The sequence below is a fragment of the Haliotis asinina genome, chromosome 10, assembly GCF_037392515.1.
Source record: "Haliotis asinina isolate JCU_RB_2024 chromosome 10, JCU_Hal_asi_v2, whole genome shotgun sequence".
NCBI lineage: Eukaryota > Metazoa > Mollusca > Gastropoda > Lepetellida > Haliotidae > Haliotis > Haliotis asinina.
Window position 1 is genome coordinate 33,300,810 of NC_090289.1, and position 19,986 is coordinate 33,320,795.

At 39.9% G+C, this 19,986-nt stretch overlaps 1 protein-coding gene across 1 annotated transcript in view; it reads left to right on the forward strand.

The window, feature by feature from the left end:
• The first annotated feature begins 11,245 nt into the window (after positions 1–11,245).
• The window catches only part of LOC137298660 (myb-like protein X), a 43,372-nt gene continuing 34,631 nt past the window's right edge, over positions 11,246–19,986 (forward strand). The window contains exon 1 of the mRNA XM_067830943.1: positions 11,246–11,259. Within this exon, the coding sequence (XP_067687044.1) occupies positions 11,256–11,259 (4 nt within the window). The 5' untranslated portion in view covers positions 11,246–11,255. The remainder of the gene's footprint in view (positions 11,260–19,986) is intronic.

The window sequence follows — 19,986 nt, forward strand, 5'->3', positions numbered from 1 at the left end:
GTACGCCGCACCGGTAAAGGGAGGTAAGTATGATTAATCGAGTGAGTGAGTGAAAACGATAATGAGATCAGTGCTGTGACTCGTAACCTGTACACTCAATAACCAGTCTGTTGTAGTATGGCAAACTCATTAAGGCCTTTTATGAAGTGCATGCGCAAATCAGTAAGACATATGTTAAGCATGATATTTTTCGCGAAATATGTACAAAGATGTTGTAAAACAGGGGTGAAATGCCAAATACAAACTTCATACCCTCAAAATTATCAATAAGATAGATTTGTGCTTTTTGCGATGAAACATGTTGGACAGTGTGCTGCTTTATAAAAAAGCACATACCAGTTATACTCATTTACATGCATGAATGTATATTAATATATTTAGGAGACATAACATAAACTTCGCTGACTTGTAAGTGAAATTTTAAAAGAGTTTCGTTTTACGCTACACTCGCTAATATTCCAGCTATATGAGATAGCGGTCTATAAATAATCGAGTCTGGTCTAGACAATCCAGTGATCAGATGATTTTTTTTACTGAATTTTTGTTCATCAAAGTATTGATATTACACTCTTTTGAGTGTGATATACCCTCACCAGAGATGTCTTGCATAAACGGATATGTGTAAATGTATTTATACAGATTTGTTCAAAACATTATGTACAGATGCTACAATTTAAACAAAGAAACTTTATTTTAGAAAAAAAAAATTTGCTCAAACGAAGCAGGAAGAAATATTATTTTATACATAATTGGAGATAAATGGAGTCATTTTACCTTAAAAAATTGCATCTGGAGACATCGGAATTTTTTTAAAAAGTCTACGGAACCCCTAGGTCCTGGTCAGCTTTATTGTCTCGAACGTGGATAGTGCCACTCATATTAAGAAAACGTAACCACGACCCAGATTTTGACATACTCGGACAATGCAGTTAGCTGAGACAGGATCACCTTTGACGTGAATCGCCTTTTTAACGCACCTAAAATTTACATTACATTTATGCCTAACAACAGACATGTCATGATCCCGAATTTGCACATTACCTTTAAATCTGTTATAACTCATATAGTACATCAACTACTAATGGCCGTATGTATCCTTTCAATTACTGACGCAGATCATGCATTATTAAACAATCACTTCGTTCTAATAGTTCTGACGGCGTGATCAGTGAAGATTCGGGTTAGGACTGATCTTCAGTCACTCGTAGCCATTTTACAGCTTGGTGTCCTGAGACAATATGGGTCTTGTCCAAGGATACTACGCAGATGTGCACACCTTGGGACTCATGAAGATCCAGGCTAGAATTGATCTTCAGTAACGCATGCTCGTAACGGGCGACTAACGGTATCGGGTGGGCAGACTCGCTGACTTGGTTGATACATGCTGTCGTATCCCAACTGCGTAGATCAATTCTCTTGATCACGGGATTATCTGGTCCAGACTGAATTGTTTACAGACCGCCGTCATATAGCTGGAATGTTGCCGAGTACGGCGTAAAACTAAGGTCACTCACTCACAGTCTGACGATGATCATAACAGCCACTCTACCGACATCTTCAGTTTATAGCCAATTTGAGTTTGATTTAAAAAAACCCGAAACAAACAAACAAAAACAAAATAAAACAGAAAACAACCAAACCAAACAAACAAACAAACAAACAAACAGACAGACAGGCACCGACTTTCGGTTCGTTAATAGGAAATAATCATGCTCACATTCCAAGCCATAGGAAATAATCCTGTTCACTTTCCAACCCATGGTCAAACGTCTATAATGTTGCAAGGAAAACCGATTTACAAGTATTTATGACTTTTGATAAGAGCGTGATTTCGCGGAATATGTCAAGGATACCACCGACATGGGTACAATGTGTGAAACCCATTTCTGGTGTCCTCCGCCGTGATGTTACTGGAACATTGCTAGAAGCGGCGTAAAATGGCACTCACTCACAGCTAGCATGCGCTTTACCATAGCACTAGTCTTTTTAGGCCAGACTCGTTTTGTACAACCAGTTTTCATAAAACTTTAATAGTGATGAGTGTGGCTTTACATACATAGATCAATCAAACAAACAAACGAATGTAAATCTGGAGAATCTTCCCTTTTTATTCCCTATCGACAGAATAAGAAATTGTAACAGAAGCATACTGTCGTAATGTAAAATGTTATAAGGTATTTACTTACATCTTGTAAAATTGTAACGTGCAAAGAGATGAGCCATATCTTGTCGTCAGAATTCATCAGTTTATGAATTATTTCCAGATGCCAAGTTGAATTATCGATTTCTCGGTATTTGTTTTCCTGCCCTTTGCAGAAATATACTAACAACAATTTGGCCTCTCTTAATATTAACGTTTGAAAGTTTCCATCGACGAGGAACTCGTGAACGGTTTGTCTATGGTACATTGCCACACGCACGCACGCCGCACGCACGCCGCACGCACGAACGCACGCAATGCATTGGAAGCTGTGTTATGATTTACAATGCACAATTGTACCATTGTCAAATTACATGTTAGCCAAATTAGACAGTCTCGTCATATCAACTGACGCATAACCAAACAAAAAAAACAAAACAAAACAAAACAAAAAAAAAACCCAAAAAAACAAACAAAAAAAACAAACAAACAAAAAAAAACGCAAAAAACCCCAAAATAAATAAACAAACAATAGAAAACATTGTGAAAAGCGTTTTGATTATGACATACAATTCACAAACAGCCCGTGCGTGTTGCCCCAAACAGCATACTTTTTAGGTATCTTACAAACTTTTGGGGCATGTCTAACTCGTCAACATCGACGATGAACGTGAGGGGCATGCGACACTGCAAGTGTGTGAGCAAATTTTAAGCCGCTTTTAGCAATATTCCAGCAATGTCAGTGCGGGGACACCAGACATGGGCTTCACATATTATATCCATGTGGGGAATCGAACCCGGGTCATGAGCGTCACGAGCGGGCGCTTTAATCTTTAAGACTACCCCTACGTGTATATGGCGTGTCAAAGAACACGGAGATCGTTGTTTCACCCGGCACTGAAATACGCCCTGTGAAACAGTTTTGAGTACGTTTACAGATACCGACTATCATCATGAAAGGCACACAGGCACATGGTTTTCGCGCGGTTCGATTCCCTAGACCATTATCGTCAACCGCCAGATGAGGTCATTTGAAAGCCGCTGTTACTCCTCCCATCACACAGTCAAGTTGACCAGTCAGACAGATTCAGTCTGCTGAGTCTGTAGAACAGCCACGTTGTACCAGTCATGGATTGGCTTGCTTTTACCGCCAGACTGACCAATATTCCAGCTAAATGTACATGATCGAGTCTGGACCAGACAATTCATCGTTTGATATGATGAACATGATCTACGCAATTGGGATAGAATGGCATGAGACACGCAAGTCCACGAACCTGACCGTCCGATCCTGTTAGTTGCCTTTAACGACAAGTATATGTAGTTGAATTAATTCTACACAGCTCTTGATGGATGGACGACCATTGCAGGGTACGCCCAAGCCTTCTTGTGCTGCAAGAGTACAATGCAGAATATGGCGAAGGAATGATAAGAAGACTGACTTGACCATTGTCGTTGCTTCGAATGAAGGTCAGGTTTGTTGTTTGGCTGCTGACATACGGTCATCCGACTTTCAGGATGGACTCTATGAAAGCGCCTTGACGCCAATTGTTTATCCCCGCAACCAGGACGACCATCATTACTAAAAGAACTGAACATCTTTTGTCAGATAAGACCTGCTAACTGTGCAGTTGTGTATTTGTTCTGACGCCGTTTGATCATGCAAATTGACAAAGTTCACATTTTCGCAAACAATTAAATGAGTGAAGGAGATCAGTTTTACTCCACACTCGCCAATATATCAGCTATATGGCGGCGGTCTGTATATAACCGAGTCTGGACCAGACAATCCAGTGATCAACAACATGAGCTTCGATCTACGTTATACGATGACGTGTAATCGCAAATACACAACATATATTTTTAGCATCGACATAAACGTACACTTCACGTAATACGTCTCTCCATCCAGCCAAGATATGATCACATGCATCATCAAAAACATTTGATCACATGAGTGAGTGAGTAGGTGAGTTTTTGGTTTTACGCCACTTTTAGCAATATTCCAGGAACATAACGGCGTGGGACACCAGAAAATGGGCCTCACCCATTATACCCATGTGGGGACTCGAACCCGGGTCTTCGGCGTGACGAGCGAACGCTTTACCCACTAGGCTACCCCACCGCCCCTTGATCACATGAAGAGTACTGTTGTAAGAAACTATATTGCAGTGATTTGTAATTAATTACAGTGATCAACAGCATAAGCATCGATCTATACAGTTTGGATACGATGACATGTGTGAACGAAGTCAGCGAGCCTGACCACCCGACCCCGTTAGTCGCCTGTTACGAGCATGCGTTACTGAAGATCAGTTCTAGCCTGGATCTTTAGTCCCAACGTGTGCACATCTGTAGTATCCTCTGACAAGATCCGTATTGTCTCAGTACACCAGGCTGTAAAATGGGTATTCATGAAGTTATACTGGCAATGTGAGTGTATATTTCATTGCGCCTAACAGGCACCACAGGTGCATGATCTCCAGGGAGTATAGGAAAGTACAATAATGTCCTATGACCAGGGTGATGTACGTAGCGCCGTGGGCAGGAAATGTGTGTGGCTATGAGCACCCCTCTTCGATATCTCCAGGGTATACGTTCCGATAAGTGTGGAACGTATCGGAACGTATCGGAACGTATACCCTGGAGATATCGAGGATGATGAGCGCCATACAAGACTATTACGATTAGTCTGTTTCTATATGGTTCCTAATAGAAACAGATTCACAGATGTAAGCCAAAGATATAAATCGGAACCTGAAGCACAAAACACTTGAAATGAATGTAGTCCTTATATCTCAAACCGAACTTGACCCCTAGCAATGGAGGAATTAAAACACAGCCTGACATTAACTTAAAACAGACAAGGGGACACGGTGAACTCAGCTATAATCCTCCCATTCAGATACATTCATCCATGTTCTAAGAACGTTGCGCCGTGAAGACGGCCATGATATTAAACTTTCATTAAATATATAATCAATCAACTAAAACTCGAGCAGGTACAATCCCATATTCCAATATAACCTTAATCGCCAGTGGACCGAAGGAATTCCATCGACTAGACTGATCACAACGGTGTGTCCAGCTCCTATAGAACTCTCAACAAGATACAGGGATTCATTAGGGGTAGCATCTGTCTGAATCAATACCAACAATTAGGACAGTCAGCCATCTGTATTCTTTTACAACTTTGAATGCACAATATCAAGTCAGTTCTGTTTTATTGAAGTTTGGCCATCGGCCCATAACTAGATAACAAAAATAAGACAAAATTAATAAATTAATAAATATTCAACAAATGAAAAGAACCTTGAAGAACTGATAAATGTCATCGAGTTAGGACAGGTGGTGGTTGCGGGACGGTGAGGTAGGCTAGTGGTTAATGCGTTTGCTATTCACACCAAATACACGGGTTCGATTCTAGACACGGGTACAATGTCTTTGATCACAGACACACACACACACAACACACATACCCATTACAGAAGATGATATTTGATTATACATAAACAACTAAACAAAAGAAAGGCACAGATAGTATTTCCCAATGTAACTTTTCGAGTCTGAATCATTGAGGTCTATGTAATCAGTATATCTATGGTGAAAAACTGTCTGCACACATTTCCGAGGTTGAATCCATTGTCATTGAGGACAACTCGCCAAAACTCAAATCGGTTTTCATTAATAAATGCAATAAATTGTGAACGGGAAGAAATTCATACATTTCCTTTAGCACGCACATTTAGAGCCGTTAAACCCCGCACACATTATTTCCAATAAAAGTCGGGTGTGTGGTGTGCATGCGTGTGTGTGTGCTTGCGTTCGTGCGCGCGTGTGCGTGTGCGTGTTTCAATGCTCTTGCGACAGTTGACCATCCTAAATTTGGTGTTAAAGTCATGCCTAGACTTACTGCGGCTCAGCGCAACAATGTGATTGGTCATTTGGAGGCTGGGGAGTCTCAGTCTGCATGGCAACTTAATCTGTCACAGAGTATCATAGCAAGAATTTGGCATCAGAAGCAAGGGTCAACAAGTCAGGTCAGATCGACCCCGTGTAACCACGCCCGCTCAGGACAGGTTTATTCGGCTTAGACATTTGCGGAACAGGTTCACCGCAGCATCCTCCTCCACAACATCGGTAGTGCCAGGACTCAGAACAATTTCTGATCAGACTGTGAGGAACCGCTTACGTGAGGCTGGTATTCCCTCCAGAGGACCTTTGCAAGGACCTGTCCTTACACGTCAACATCGGCAACAACGCAGACAGCGGTGTCGCCAACATCTCCCATGGCCATTGCAAAGGTGGAGAACTGTTATCTTCAGTGATGAGTGACGTTACATGTTGCGACGTCCCGACGGAAGAGCATGTGTATATCGCCGTCGTAACGAACGCTGCGCTGCAAACTGTGTACAGGAAGTGGACAGATTTTGTGGTGATAGTGTCATGGTTTGGGCTAGCGTCTCATACTGTGGCAGGGCAGATCTCATTCAGGTCTAGGGCAATCTGAAATCATCAGGCCCCCTTTCCTTCCTTTCATGAACCGCCAGACCGTCATTTTTCAGCATGATAACACTCGGTCGCATACAGCAAGAATAATTAGGGATTTCCTTGCCCAAAACAACGTTCAAGTTCTTGACTGGCCCTCACGATCACCAGATCGTGTGTGTGTGTGTGTGTGTGTGTGTGTGTGTGTGTGTGTTTGTCTGTCTGTCTGTCTATGTGTGTCTGTGTCTGTGTGTCTGTGTCTGTGTCTTTCACACTCTCTCTGTATAATCAAATATCATACATACATACATACATACATATGTACATACATACATGCATACATACATACATACGTGTGTATGTATATTATACATTAGTACAACGTGGTGGGCGGTCAATCTTGTTGTTTTTACTGATATTGCTCTTTGATCATAGTGTATAAATCATTGCTGTTACAATCGAACATAATTACCACGACACCCTCTTCAGTATGTCTCAATGATACAAAATGCCATACCTCGGTAAAGGAAAGGAAATCAATTCTGAACCCGATGTATACCCTTCCTACCATTATCACAAGGAATGTTATGCACTTAGGCTGTTCCGTTCGCTGTAATATTTATGTCAACAACAGTCGTGCGATAAATTATTCACTATTTTCTTTGAACTCGAGGCCGGTTCCCACGATTGCTAAATGTTTGTGAAAGGTATAGATGTGGAAACAATATCTGAGGTTCAATTATATTTAACACAATTTCTTTCAGTTCACAAGTATACACGGAAGAAGACTAATATGTTGATGAAGAGGGCATTTGTGATTTTCTGAATTATTCATCATTAAGTTTTTTCACTCAGTTAAATCAAAACCAGATTTGGAAAATCCGATATCGGCTTTCCTAAATAAATATTTAATTCTAAAAGCACACATTACCTTGTACATGTCATACTTAAACAAACGGATACATACACACATGGAATTGTCGAGTCTCCACTCTCTTAACTAAATTCAGTGATATATACACATAGTGATCGAATAATGAACAGATATGCAGGATGTACTTTAGGAAATTCTACAAAACAAATTGCTTGTCCGTACAGTCATTAGTGGATAGGTCAATTGAATTTGTCTTGTGGTTAAAGGATTCGCCCATCACGCTGAATACCCGGGTTCGATTCCGCATTTGGTTAGAAGCCTGGTGTCCCGTCCTGATATCTTCCAGTTTTCGTTAAAGCGCACATTAGTAAACTTGTCGTCCTTAAACTAACGAAGCATTTTGTTTGCAATTTTCGAAGCTATGTTTGTATTTATCTCATAATTGTGTATTATTTGAATTGTATTTTTTTATGTATTTTTCTGGTATTTATTTATTACTAGAGTCAAATTACATGAGCTGGTCAGAATGTCATGCAAAGCATCTCAGTGTAAATAAATGCATTCGAAACAGTGGTATTTTGTGTGACAATCGTTTCCATATCGTAACTGGTGTGCGTCAAGGATGTATGCTGAACCATATTGCATTCATAATCTGCATCTGTATGATATAAATTTACTATGCATTATAAGGAGAAACGCGTAGATGGTATCTATCTATCTCTCTTTCCGTCCAAAATATAAAATACAAAAATAAATAAAATAAAATAAAATAAAAAATCCCTAAAATATTAATTATTAGCATTTTTATTCTGTATGTATGTATGTCTGTATGTATGTATGTATGTATGTCTGTATGTATGTCTGTATGTATGTCTGTATGTATGTATGTATGTATGTGTGTGTGTGTGTGTGTGTGTTTGTGTTGTTGTTTGTGTGTGTGTGTGTGTGTGTGTGTGTGTGTGTGTGTGTGTGTGTGTGTGTGTAGCGCAACTTCGCAACTATGACTATGCATACATGTGACAAATTCAGTGCGTATCGAATCCATATCAGCAATACTGGAGACGTTAAAAGATAAATACTTTAGAAGCAGACGGCAGAAGTTAAGCTATTCTTATTGCCAGTGTTTGTCCAATATTTGTACTGAAAGTTGCCACAAAAAACTGAAAACAAAACACAACGTCTTTGAGTGGCATTCAGAAGCTGGTATGGTGAACAGGAACTGTTGTTTTGAAAGAACAACTTCTTATCATCACTTGCTTGTTTGCAATGTTAGCATCTACACAGGAACGACGCATCCATTGCAACATATAAGTTGTCTATCCATAAAAATCGTTCCCATAAATTTCCCAGTACAATAGAGTGGGTTATTTAATGGAAAACTATCGCATTTTTCTGAGAGCTCATCTAGATAGCATTTTGCCATGCCACCCTTTTATCAAAATAAAATTAACTATGTCATTTATCATTTTCATCTACCATTCCTTTATACCACCTCATCCATGAATCAGTCATGTATATCATCTCACCATCTACCATTCCTTAATACTACCTCATCCATGAATCATTCATGAATTATCATCTCACCATCTACCATTCCTTAATACCACCTCATCCATGCAGTCATGTATATCATCTCACCATCTACCATTCCTTTATACCACCTCATACATGTATCAGTCATGTATATCATCTCACCATCTACCATTCCTTTATACCACCTCATCCATGCATCAGTCATGTATATCATCTCACCATCTACCATTCCTTTATACCACCTCATACATGAATCAGTCATGTATATCATCTCACCATCTACCATTCCTTAATACCACCTCATACATGCATCATTCATGTATATCATCTCACCATCTACCATTCCTTAATACCACCTCATCCATGAATCAGTCATGTATAACATCTCACCATCTACCATTCCTTTATACTACCTCATCCATGCATCAGTCATGTATATCATCTCACCATCTACCATTCCTTCATACCACCTCATCCATGAATCAGTCATGTATAACATCTCACCATCTACCATTCCTTCATACCACCTCATCCATGAATCATTCATGTATATCATCTCACCATCTACCATTCCTTTATACTACCTCATCCATGCATCAGTCATGTATATCATCTCACCATCTACCATTCCTTAAAACCACCTCATCCATGAATCAGTCATGTATAACATCTCACCATCTACCATTCCTTTATACTACCTCATCCATGCATCAGTCATGTATATCATCTCACCATCTACCATTCCTTCATACCACCTCATCCATGAATCAGTCATGTATAACATCTCACCATCTACCATTCCTTCATACCACCTCATCCATGAATCATTCATGTATATCATCTCACCATCTACCATTCCTTCATACCACCTCATCCATGAATCATTCATGTATATCATCTCACCATCTACCATTCCTTTATACTACCTCATCCATGAATCAGTCATGTATATCATCTCACCATCTACCATTCCTTTATACCACCTCATCCATGAATCAGTCATGTATATCATCTCACCGTCTACCATTCCTTCATACCACCTCATTCATGAATCAGTCATGTATAACATCTCACCGTCTGCGGTTCTTGTATATTATCTTTCCCAAGTATCCACCCTTCCCCCCCACCCCCGCCTATGTATTGTCTCTCATACGCATCACGCCTTATATTATCTCTCCCATGTATCACACCTGTCTATCGTCTCACCCACTCACTACTCCTGTATATTATCTCACCCACCCACCACTCTTGTATATTATCTCATCCACTCATCACTGCTGTATATTATTTGACCAATGTATTACTCCTGTATATTATTTCACCCACTTATCACTCCTGTATATTATCTCACTCACTTATCACTCCTGTATATTATCTCACTCACTTATCACTCCTGTATATTATCTCACTCACTTATCACTCCTGTATATTATCTCACTCACTTATCACTCCTGTATATTATCTCACCTACTTATCACTCCTGTGTGTTATCTCACCCATTTATCACTCCTGTATATTATCTCACCTATGTTTTATAACATGCCACCGATGTATCACTTCTGTATATTATTTCACCTCTGTACATAGTGCTCCTGTAAACAACAAACCTGTACTTTATTTCGTTTGTGACTATTATCTCAATCATTTATGGTACATTATCGTACCATCTATCCTTAATGCATGTCATCCCACCGTCTCTCACTCCTGTATATTATCTCACCCCACCTGCCACTCCTGTACATAATCTCGTCCACTTCTCAGCCCTGCGTAGTAGTTCACCTCATGGTGCTATCTCACCACCCTGGTCCTACATCGCCCACCCCACCTCACCCAAACTCCACACCCATGGAGAGGGTGCTACACCATCAGCAAGCGTGCTACACCATCACCTGGCAGCATAAAGCCAAATAGATCTTGGTAAGCCGTGACTACACAACCCATATACCCGCCCATGCAGGACTCGTACACACGTCCCGCTGTCACACTGAATCTATACCTGAATGGTGCAGCAGACTGAAGCGGCACTAGCGACGTGGCCGCTGTGAGGGCAAACGTCAACATAGCAATACCTGGAACGTGCGGAGGACCAAACAGTATAACAGTGAACCATGACATCAATTGGACACGGATACCACGGCGGAGATGGGATTGAGCGGATATAAGAGATAGTACGTTTTCATTAACTGTATTGGACACAGGCGGGATGTATGGACTTGTCATATGGGTGAGTGGATTGTACCAACTTGTAATGCAATTCTTTGTTACCACTGTAAAAATCGTTATTTGCTTTTATAGATCTGCCAATGCGTATTTATTGGACACAATATCATATCACACCATCAAAGACACAAGTATAGGGGGTCATCTGTATCAAGCCAGATTACCCGTGTCAGTTTGCTTTTTAGGGTTGTGAAAAGTAGTTACGGCGAGGTTACGGACTTTTAACTTGGTTAGTTGGATTTAGTTTAGTTAGTTGGATACTCATTAGTCAAGGAGTCTGGTCGGTACGAGGACCAGGAGAGTGGGGATGTGTAGTGGGGTGACGACAGTGAGAGGCTTCTACGACATGTCTGTCTCATTGGTCCAGTGGTTCAACAACTCAGTTAACTCAGCAGTGTTGTTACACACTAGCCGAGCAAGGGTGGTGTGTTTCCTATTCCACAATGAACATACCACCACAACTGTTCAAAGTGATTGTGTTCTTATGAAGCTTCTAGCAATAGATTCCATCATTATCACAGCGGAGGACATCCGAGTGGGTCTCACACATTGTACCCATGATGGGAATCAAACCAGGACCTTGGGCATGACGAGCGACGCTTTATCCTCAACGCTACCCCGCCGCCCCGCAACTGTTTACGGGCAATAATATGGACTGGTAGGTGGGATGATAGCGCTAACCTGGCTTCAAGGAACTGGTTCTGGGTTCGAATCCACTCTCTCCATGAATATGTTCCTCTGTCCATCAAATCATTCATAAGCTGTTCTATTGTTTCTCAATGGATGTAAATGTCGAAAAGCGGTATTTCGCCTTTTTCGCCAAGTGACTCACTAAGATATCAGTAAAATACTTTTCAAATAAACTCATTCACTCCCAGAAGAGTGGAGCTTTGTTGTGACGGTTGCTGGAATCAGTATATGACGTCATATCAAGAATGCTGTGTGTCATCGAGATAAGAAACAATTCCGTTCGGAATCTGTAGTCATAACAACAGCAACAACAAACAACAACAAACAAATAGATCCTAAATCAAAAATAGTATACCAATTCAACTAATAAGCAAGCACAAACAAGTAAACAAACAAACTAAAATTGTTTCTCCGGTTAAGCTTGCAAAATTTTTATGCACTCAGATGCCTTTTCTGGAGTTATTGTTTCGTGACAGTTTTAAATCATATTACCACGCTCCTCGTATTCAATAAAATTTGAGATTTAAAATTTCACGTCGGAAATATTTGTATGATTCTTTTTTCATGATTCTTTTCATATTCAAATATGATATCAAATCTCTATGCGATAACACAACAATCGATATTATTAAATTAATATGACTATATAAATAGTTATTACGTCGATTTACAGGGAGATAAGAACGTATTGATACAGATTGCGATATTATTGGAGGTCATTGACAATCTGAACCAGTAAATATAATAAATAATGTTTATACATATTTGGCAAACGTGAGGTCGTTTCTCTTTCCGAAGAAGATAATCGGTGATTATACCTTTAACACTGGTGATGTCAGAAGTTGTTTTGCTGTTGGTTATCACGTATTCCCTGTGAACATGTTCCATAATAAGGCCACGGTAGTCATTATGGAAAGCTTAGTTCATGGTACTGTGTGACCTCAGTTTTATGTTCTTTCGTTTAGTACAAATACCCTTCATTCTGAATGTCTGTATATACAGTAAACGTGGGTTGTAACGAACACGTTAATGACGAACTGAGTGACTGTTTTTGGACCTGCCCATTGTTTGCCTCGTGGGATCATAAAATAAAACAAAAAACAAAGTAACAGCAACAACAACAACAAAGAAAACCCAAACAAACAACAAAAACACATGTAAAAGAAAATGAAAAAAAGCAGGGAAAATAACCCCAAATTCAAAACACAACTAAAACCCACGCATAAAAAACAAAACAAAGCAACGGTTTGGTCTACTAATGCCTAGTGGTACAAATAGCTACAGGAAATAATAGCTACAAAAGATGTTGTGACAGCGATACGCTTACCTGTACACACGTGGACTGCACCGGTTAGTGTACACTAATGCCTACAATGGGATTAGGGGAGTAGGGGACAAAGCGCAGTTAGCGGAGGCTATACTCCACCTCACAGGGTCGAAGGGTAAAAAAACATGTTGAGGGATAACACAAAGTGAGAAGGAAATGTTCAATTAATTGAGAGAGATTTTTCTTATTGAGATGGAAATGCATTACTTTAAAATGCTTGTAACCAAAACCTTCTTTGCTAACCATGGCAAACCCAAAGAAAGTCGAATACTTCACATCACAGAAAGGAGGACAGCAGATACTAGTAGATGGCTACAGATACAGAGTCAACAACCGACGACAGACCTGTGTACACTGGAAGTGTGTTCATGGAAGATCTTCATGTTCACTGAAGATTGCCAGTGCTCTACGGCGACGGGCACAGACTACAAAAGTCGATGGACGAACAATAATCTCCAGGGTTGGCATTCCCACCTCAACACGACTGTGCAAAGGGCTCACCCTAATATTTTCGCTTTTGTAAAGTGCTGCAAAAGTTGGAGAAAACTGAGAGAAACAAGCTGGTGTCCCACGGTGCCCGTCCCCCACCCGTAAGAGAATCTATGTAGAGATTGACAGGAGACTAACAAGACTGAAGGGCCAACTGGCAACTGGACTCACACCAGCCCATGGAGTTCCTCTCAGCTACAGGACACTTGATTACGTTGGCATCAATGGCACAAACAGATTGAATGGCTTTACAGATGTACATTTGTATATTTGTACATATGTAAATAATTCACGTTGATACTTCTTCATATAAGACTTAGAATATTACGTCATGTAATCACAATTAATAATTCAATAATATGTAATGTAATGTAATTTTGTGAGAAGAAATGAAAGTGATATGATTAAACCTTATACATTGTCGTTTAAAGTCTGTCTTTTGTATTCCCCGTAGGCGTTATTGCACAATGAAGTGGGACCTACCGCTTCAGTGAAAGGGTAGAGAAGTGAAAGAAAGTAAAAATGATAAAATGTGTTTGTTTTATGTACGTATGTATTATGTGCAGGATGCATAGATAGTTACAGAGTGAGTTTAGTTTTTCACTGCCTTCAACAATGTTCCAGGAATATTATGGCTGAGGACCAGAAATGGGCCATGTACCTATGATGGGAATCGACCCCTCTAGACGAGCGGACGCTTTACCCTTTAGACTACACCTCTGTCCCTTATGGTTATTGATTCCTGAACCCGAATTCACAGTCGACATATCCCGACCACTTGCTGTACAATTTAACCGAGATGCCCACACCGAGCTGCAGTTACAACAAACTAAAACATTAGATACCTTTGAGCATTATAACACAAGTTTTCTGTATTCAGTCATAACCTTGGCCTTATAGCCTTGTTTTAGGGTATATATTTGGTCTTGGATGATTAGACCTTCTAGAATATGTTGTCTTGGAACTGCAACATCTTAAAATAACCAAGCGAAGCATTTATTACTGACCAGTCAATATACGGCGCATTTCTTGAGTGGAATACCTCGAATAAAGGGCGTTATTTATACTAGCCATGGTCTTCGAGTTCCACGGTCACTTTAAACAATACTTGCATCTACTGTTAATACACACTGCTGCCTATCTGAATATTAAGATTACCTTTGCTTTGAAAGACTTGAGAATGTAGAAATGATCAGAATCTCGAACCGTTTTCCCAGAGAGCGTGTCATTACTTAGTAGTGCTTACGTCTCCCTCCGGGCATATAGTTTTCACGATTAGTACATAAAACTTAACAAGTAACCTGGCAGTCAAGACGAGAGTATACTGTTACTGACAGATTATAGACTTGGGGCCGACCATGAAAATAATCTTAAAGTTTAACACAAAAATGAACACTAACCAAGACAGTCTTTAGCATTCTCGTTATTGAGTAAAATAAACCAAATGTGCTGTTCAAGCACATGTTATACATGCGGTTTCACCTTAGGCAAGTGAGTTTGATCAAAACCGACTCTGTTTGCCCAGCACAAAATGGGTACCCGGCAGAAAAGTCATGCGACTGTAACCTTCTTACAGGCAGTTTGGGTTATCCGGAGTAATAATGTGCTTTGCTAAATATTGGTTATTAGCATACTTGGTGTTCATTTTGGCGCTGTATAAATGGACACTTTATTATTTCAATTATATTTTATAAAGTCACATTTATTTATATGTATATGAGATTGAGGAAAATATGACGTATTTAGAATTATGATAATAGAATATGATATTTCTCAGTTAACGGAATGGGAACGCAACAGTTAAAAAAGAAGCTCGAAACAGACTATTAAATAGGCGAATGACCTAACAAGAACAATATACAATCAGTTAATTAGCCTGAACGACACAGCTGACTGCAACAAAGACACAGCTGACTGCAGCAAAGAGTTACATGCCCTGTTGCAAGTGCATCACACAATATACAATGGCTATATTTACAGGGTGTCCGTGTAGGTGTCGTGAGTACATGAAACACGTTGGTCTTTATACCTTGTATAGACATGTATCCCTACCTCTCTTGTCGTTTAATGCACAAGCCCAAGGGCTCGTTTCTCAAATCAGGGAGAACCGAATTTACTCTAAGAACATATTTAACCACCCCTGTATTTTTGCAGTGATAGGTTTTCAACACGTTCACAAAACTTCGCGGGTTGACCATGAGAAGTATTGTTTTACCTGTATGATGCTTTGACATCTATGTTGATTTTTTGATAATAATTGTTCATTAAAACAGCAACACTGGTGTTCATACAAAAGCATGTGTGTATAGGTACAGCCCTGGAATGGTTAGTGTTGACTAGGTGATTCAAGGTCAGTATCAAGTGTAACCTCGTGACTGTATGAAATCCAGCACTCTCCTCCTCATACCCCCAGTCTGCTTCCTGATCCTCTGAAGCGATAGTCGAGGTTAAGCCATTCCTCCTGTAAAGCAGCTTTCACTTGGGTCAGATTCTGTACAGGAGGATCCCATTTTTCCACATGAAGACCAGTCATGTACCTCATATGCTCCAAATGGTTAAGATCGGGGCTTATTCAATCGTGAGATATGTCAGGGGGCGCTTAAGTAAGTTATTTGTGAATATAATTCTACATAGATCAGTGTGTGTGTATGTGTGTGTGTGTGTGTGTGTGTGTGTGTGTGTGTGTGTGTGTGTGTGTGTGTGTGTGTGTCTTCATCTATCAATAATTATAAGTCGATATTTTGTAATACTGGGAAAGCCATAAGTACAAGGTGCATGTATATCATACCAGGCTATATCACGAGCATACGTTGCCTAGCAACAATGATTCAGGGTGTGCTCAGCAGTGATAAATTATCAGTTAAGACCACTGCAGAACATGACACTGAATAAGGTATGGTCCTTGTTACTGGTGTCGATAAGCTTCCCATCACGGACTGTTTTCCTTTATCCAATTTTTACTAATGCTCCTTTAAACACCTCACGGGGCCACGACAATCATCAATAATAGATGCCAGGTCAGGAAAGTCATGCGATGCAGATTTGGTATATCCCGTGATATCAAATATCGCTTTCGTTATCGTGACATATACAATGGTGAAAGTTTAATGTTAATGGCCATACGTATGTCCGACCAACTCAGTCTTAGCATGACATTTTGAACTTTCTGATATATAATGTGTGCATTTTATATTTTCACAGCAGACGTTGCGATAGAACGTTGTTTTAAGGAAATTGACATCCTTAATAGGTTTCCACAGCAGTGCACATACGTTTTTTCCAAAATGAAATGAAATAAACAAAACAAAATGAAAAAAACAAACAAAATAAAATACAATAAACAAAATAAACTTAATTAATAAGTAAAATTGAAAAGATAAAACTGTTAAAACAATATCAATTTGTTTATTCGTTTCAGGCAAATGAATCCCCCATATGACGATGGTATTCTTATTGCATTGTTTATTGGTATGAATCATTGTCGTAAATGTTCTTTTCCCTTGAGTACTGGATAGTCTAGTTATCTATCCGGCGTTGTCACAACGGTGGGGCGGCGGGGGTGGCCTGGTGGTTAAAGCGTTCGCTCGTCACGCCACAGACCCGGGTTCGATTCCCCACATGGGTACAATGTGTTAGGCCCATTTTCTGGTGTCCTCCGCCGTGATATCGCTGGATTATTGCTAAAAGCGGCGTAAAAACAAACTCACTCACTCACTTGTCACAACGCGGTGCTTTCGTTGCTACAACGTTATAATGTTTATTCCCACTTACGTTGTCATAGCGTTGTTACCTGACGTTCTGGGACGTTATGTTTACGTCGCCACAAGGTAAAATATATTTGATGCTAACGTTTTTCACGTTATCTTAACGTTCTATTTAACATTAATAGGAACTGTTGAATAACTTTCCCAGCTGTGATCAGTACAAAAAACCCAGAAATTCACTTAGTGAAGACAGAATCTCAATATGAAGAGTTTTATAAATAAACTCGTTATGAGAAACGTTGTGTCGCTGTGGGGAGCCGATGAGTTCATACTCTGAACCCATGATGGGAATCGAACCCGGGTCTCCAGCATGACGAGCAGACCCTTTATCTGTGAGACCACAGGTTCATGAAAACCATCATGATCATGAAATATATCATGAAATATCATAAATAATATCATCAATACATGTGTTCTAGATACATAGCAGCTGATGTGAAAACATGTTCAACATGTACAGGTTATGTGAGTTAGTGACTTTCGTTTTACGCCGCTTTTAGCGATATTCCAGTGGTATGCCCATGTGGGGAATTGAACCCGAACTCGGGTCTTCAGCGTGACGAGCGAACGCTTTAATCACCAACTTAACCACCCCACTGCCCTTTAAGTTATGACTATTTGATGGCCTTAGAGTGTAATAATCAAATTAAACAGAAATTTTGATCTCAGCTGTATAACACAAATGCAAGAGAGAGAGAGAGAGAGAGAGAGAGAGAGAGAGAGAGAGAATGATCATTCATAATTGATCTCGCTAGTTTATTCAAAACTCAATTTTAAACTGACAAATACCAACCTAAGAGAAAAGCATGAACGACAAAACCCGTCAACGGACATATGAAATTACAAGAATATTAGGAATCGGAATGTATCCTGAACACGGGACACCAGGTGTTCGCAAAGGAGTCTTTTAGTTACTGGAGTTTTATTACAATTACAGAAATTGTTTTGTCTCTTTTTAAAATGTGATCCATTCTAGAGTATGTTTTAGATTCATGCTTGGCAAGCTTGTTAAAATAAGAAAAAAAGCAACTTACAACATACAATATAACTGAACCCCTTAGGGACATTGCAGATATTCACTGTCAATAATCTTCTTCTCGAAAATATGTCTCCTAACAATGTGTCTTCAAGATGCCATCTATGCCATCATATACACGATACACGGTGCAAAACCTTTCACGCGATTGACTTCTTTAATTAGAATAGAAGTGAGTGAACATTTTAGTTTTAAAACAAATTAAATAGACGTTGTGTTTCGTGCAAAAAAGCCGCGGTGACTTATTTTGTTATTAAATCACCAAAGTATAACGACGATGTGAGTGGACACCTTGCTGCAGCGAACGAGCCTGTAAAACCTTGTCAGCTGATGGCAAACTAAGAAGACACTATACTGGATGGATGTGAGTGAGTATGGTTTTACGCCGCTTTTATCAATATTCTAGCAATATCAAGGCGGAGGACACCAGAAATGGGCTCCACACAATGTACCCATGTGGGGAACAAACCCGGGACTTCGGCGTGACGAGCGGATGCTTTTACCATTAGGCTACCCCACAATCCCTTGAAGGATGAGAATGATTACAAATTCACCGAATCGCTATATTTTCACACATTGATGAAAGCCGGAGTTTATGCAGGTCCTAGATGTTTGCGTGGGTGAAATCTACGATGGGAAGACAGACAAACAGAGGTCGACCGACAGACCGTCGTTTTATTCACTAAAAGGCCTTTGTCACAGAAAACATCCATAAATATACATTTTGCATGAGTTTTACAGAAAACATCAGACGTTTATATTTTTTCCTGACATTATGTAGAAGTAATAAATAAATTATTTTGAGCATTGGTTGACAACGGAAGACAAATGGTTTTCGTTAGAAGAATTAAGTGAAAGTTTACTTCACCTACAATAGAAGTGGCAGTGTTTTTAGTACCAATATAGATTTAAATTAGCTAGTTACCTCACACGAATGAGTTATGGCGTATGTTGTATTGAAAAATACCCTTGATTGTCACGTAGAAGCATGACATGAGGATCTGTGACACTGGCAGATTTCCTGTCATGCTCGACTGAAGTTTTACTAACCATCACGTGATCACAAATCGTATTGTAGCAAGAACATTCTTGAACAAATTGAACATATACTTCCACGATACCTGGCAGACTTTCCATAACTGACCTCACAGCTGACGCGATAACCATTCAAGTGCTACTGGCAACTTGGGTTGCCAAGAGATGTCAGTGCTTACTCGTTAATGCTTGAGGCATATATATAGTCCCCGTCTATGATATTGCTACAATCTTGTTTAAAGCAGGATAAGCCTATACTCACTCCAATCACGCGCTCACTCGATCACTCAAACATCCACCCACTTTCTCACTCACTTACTCGATCACTCACTCACTCACCCATCCACCCACCCACTCACTGAAACACTCACTCACTCACTCACTCACTCA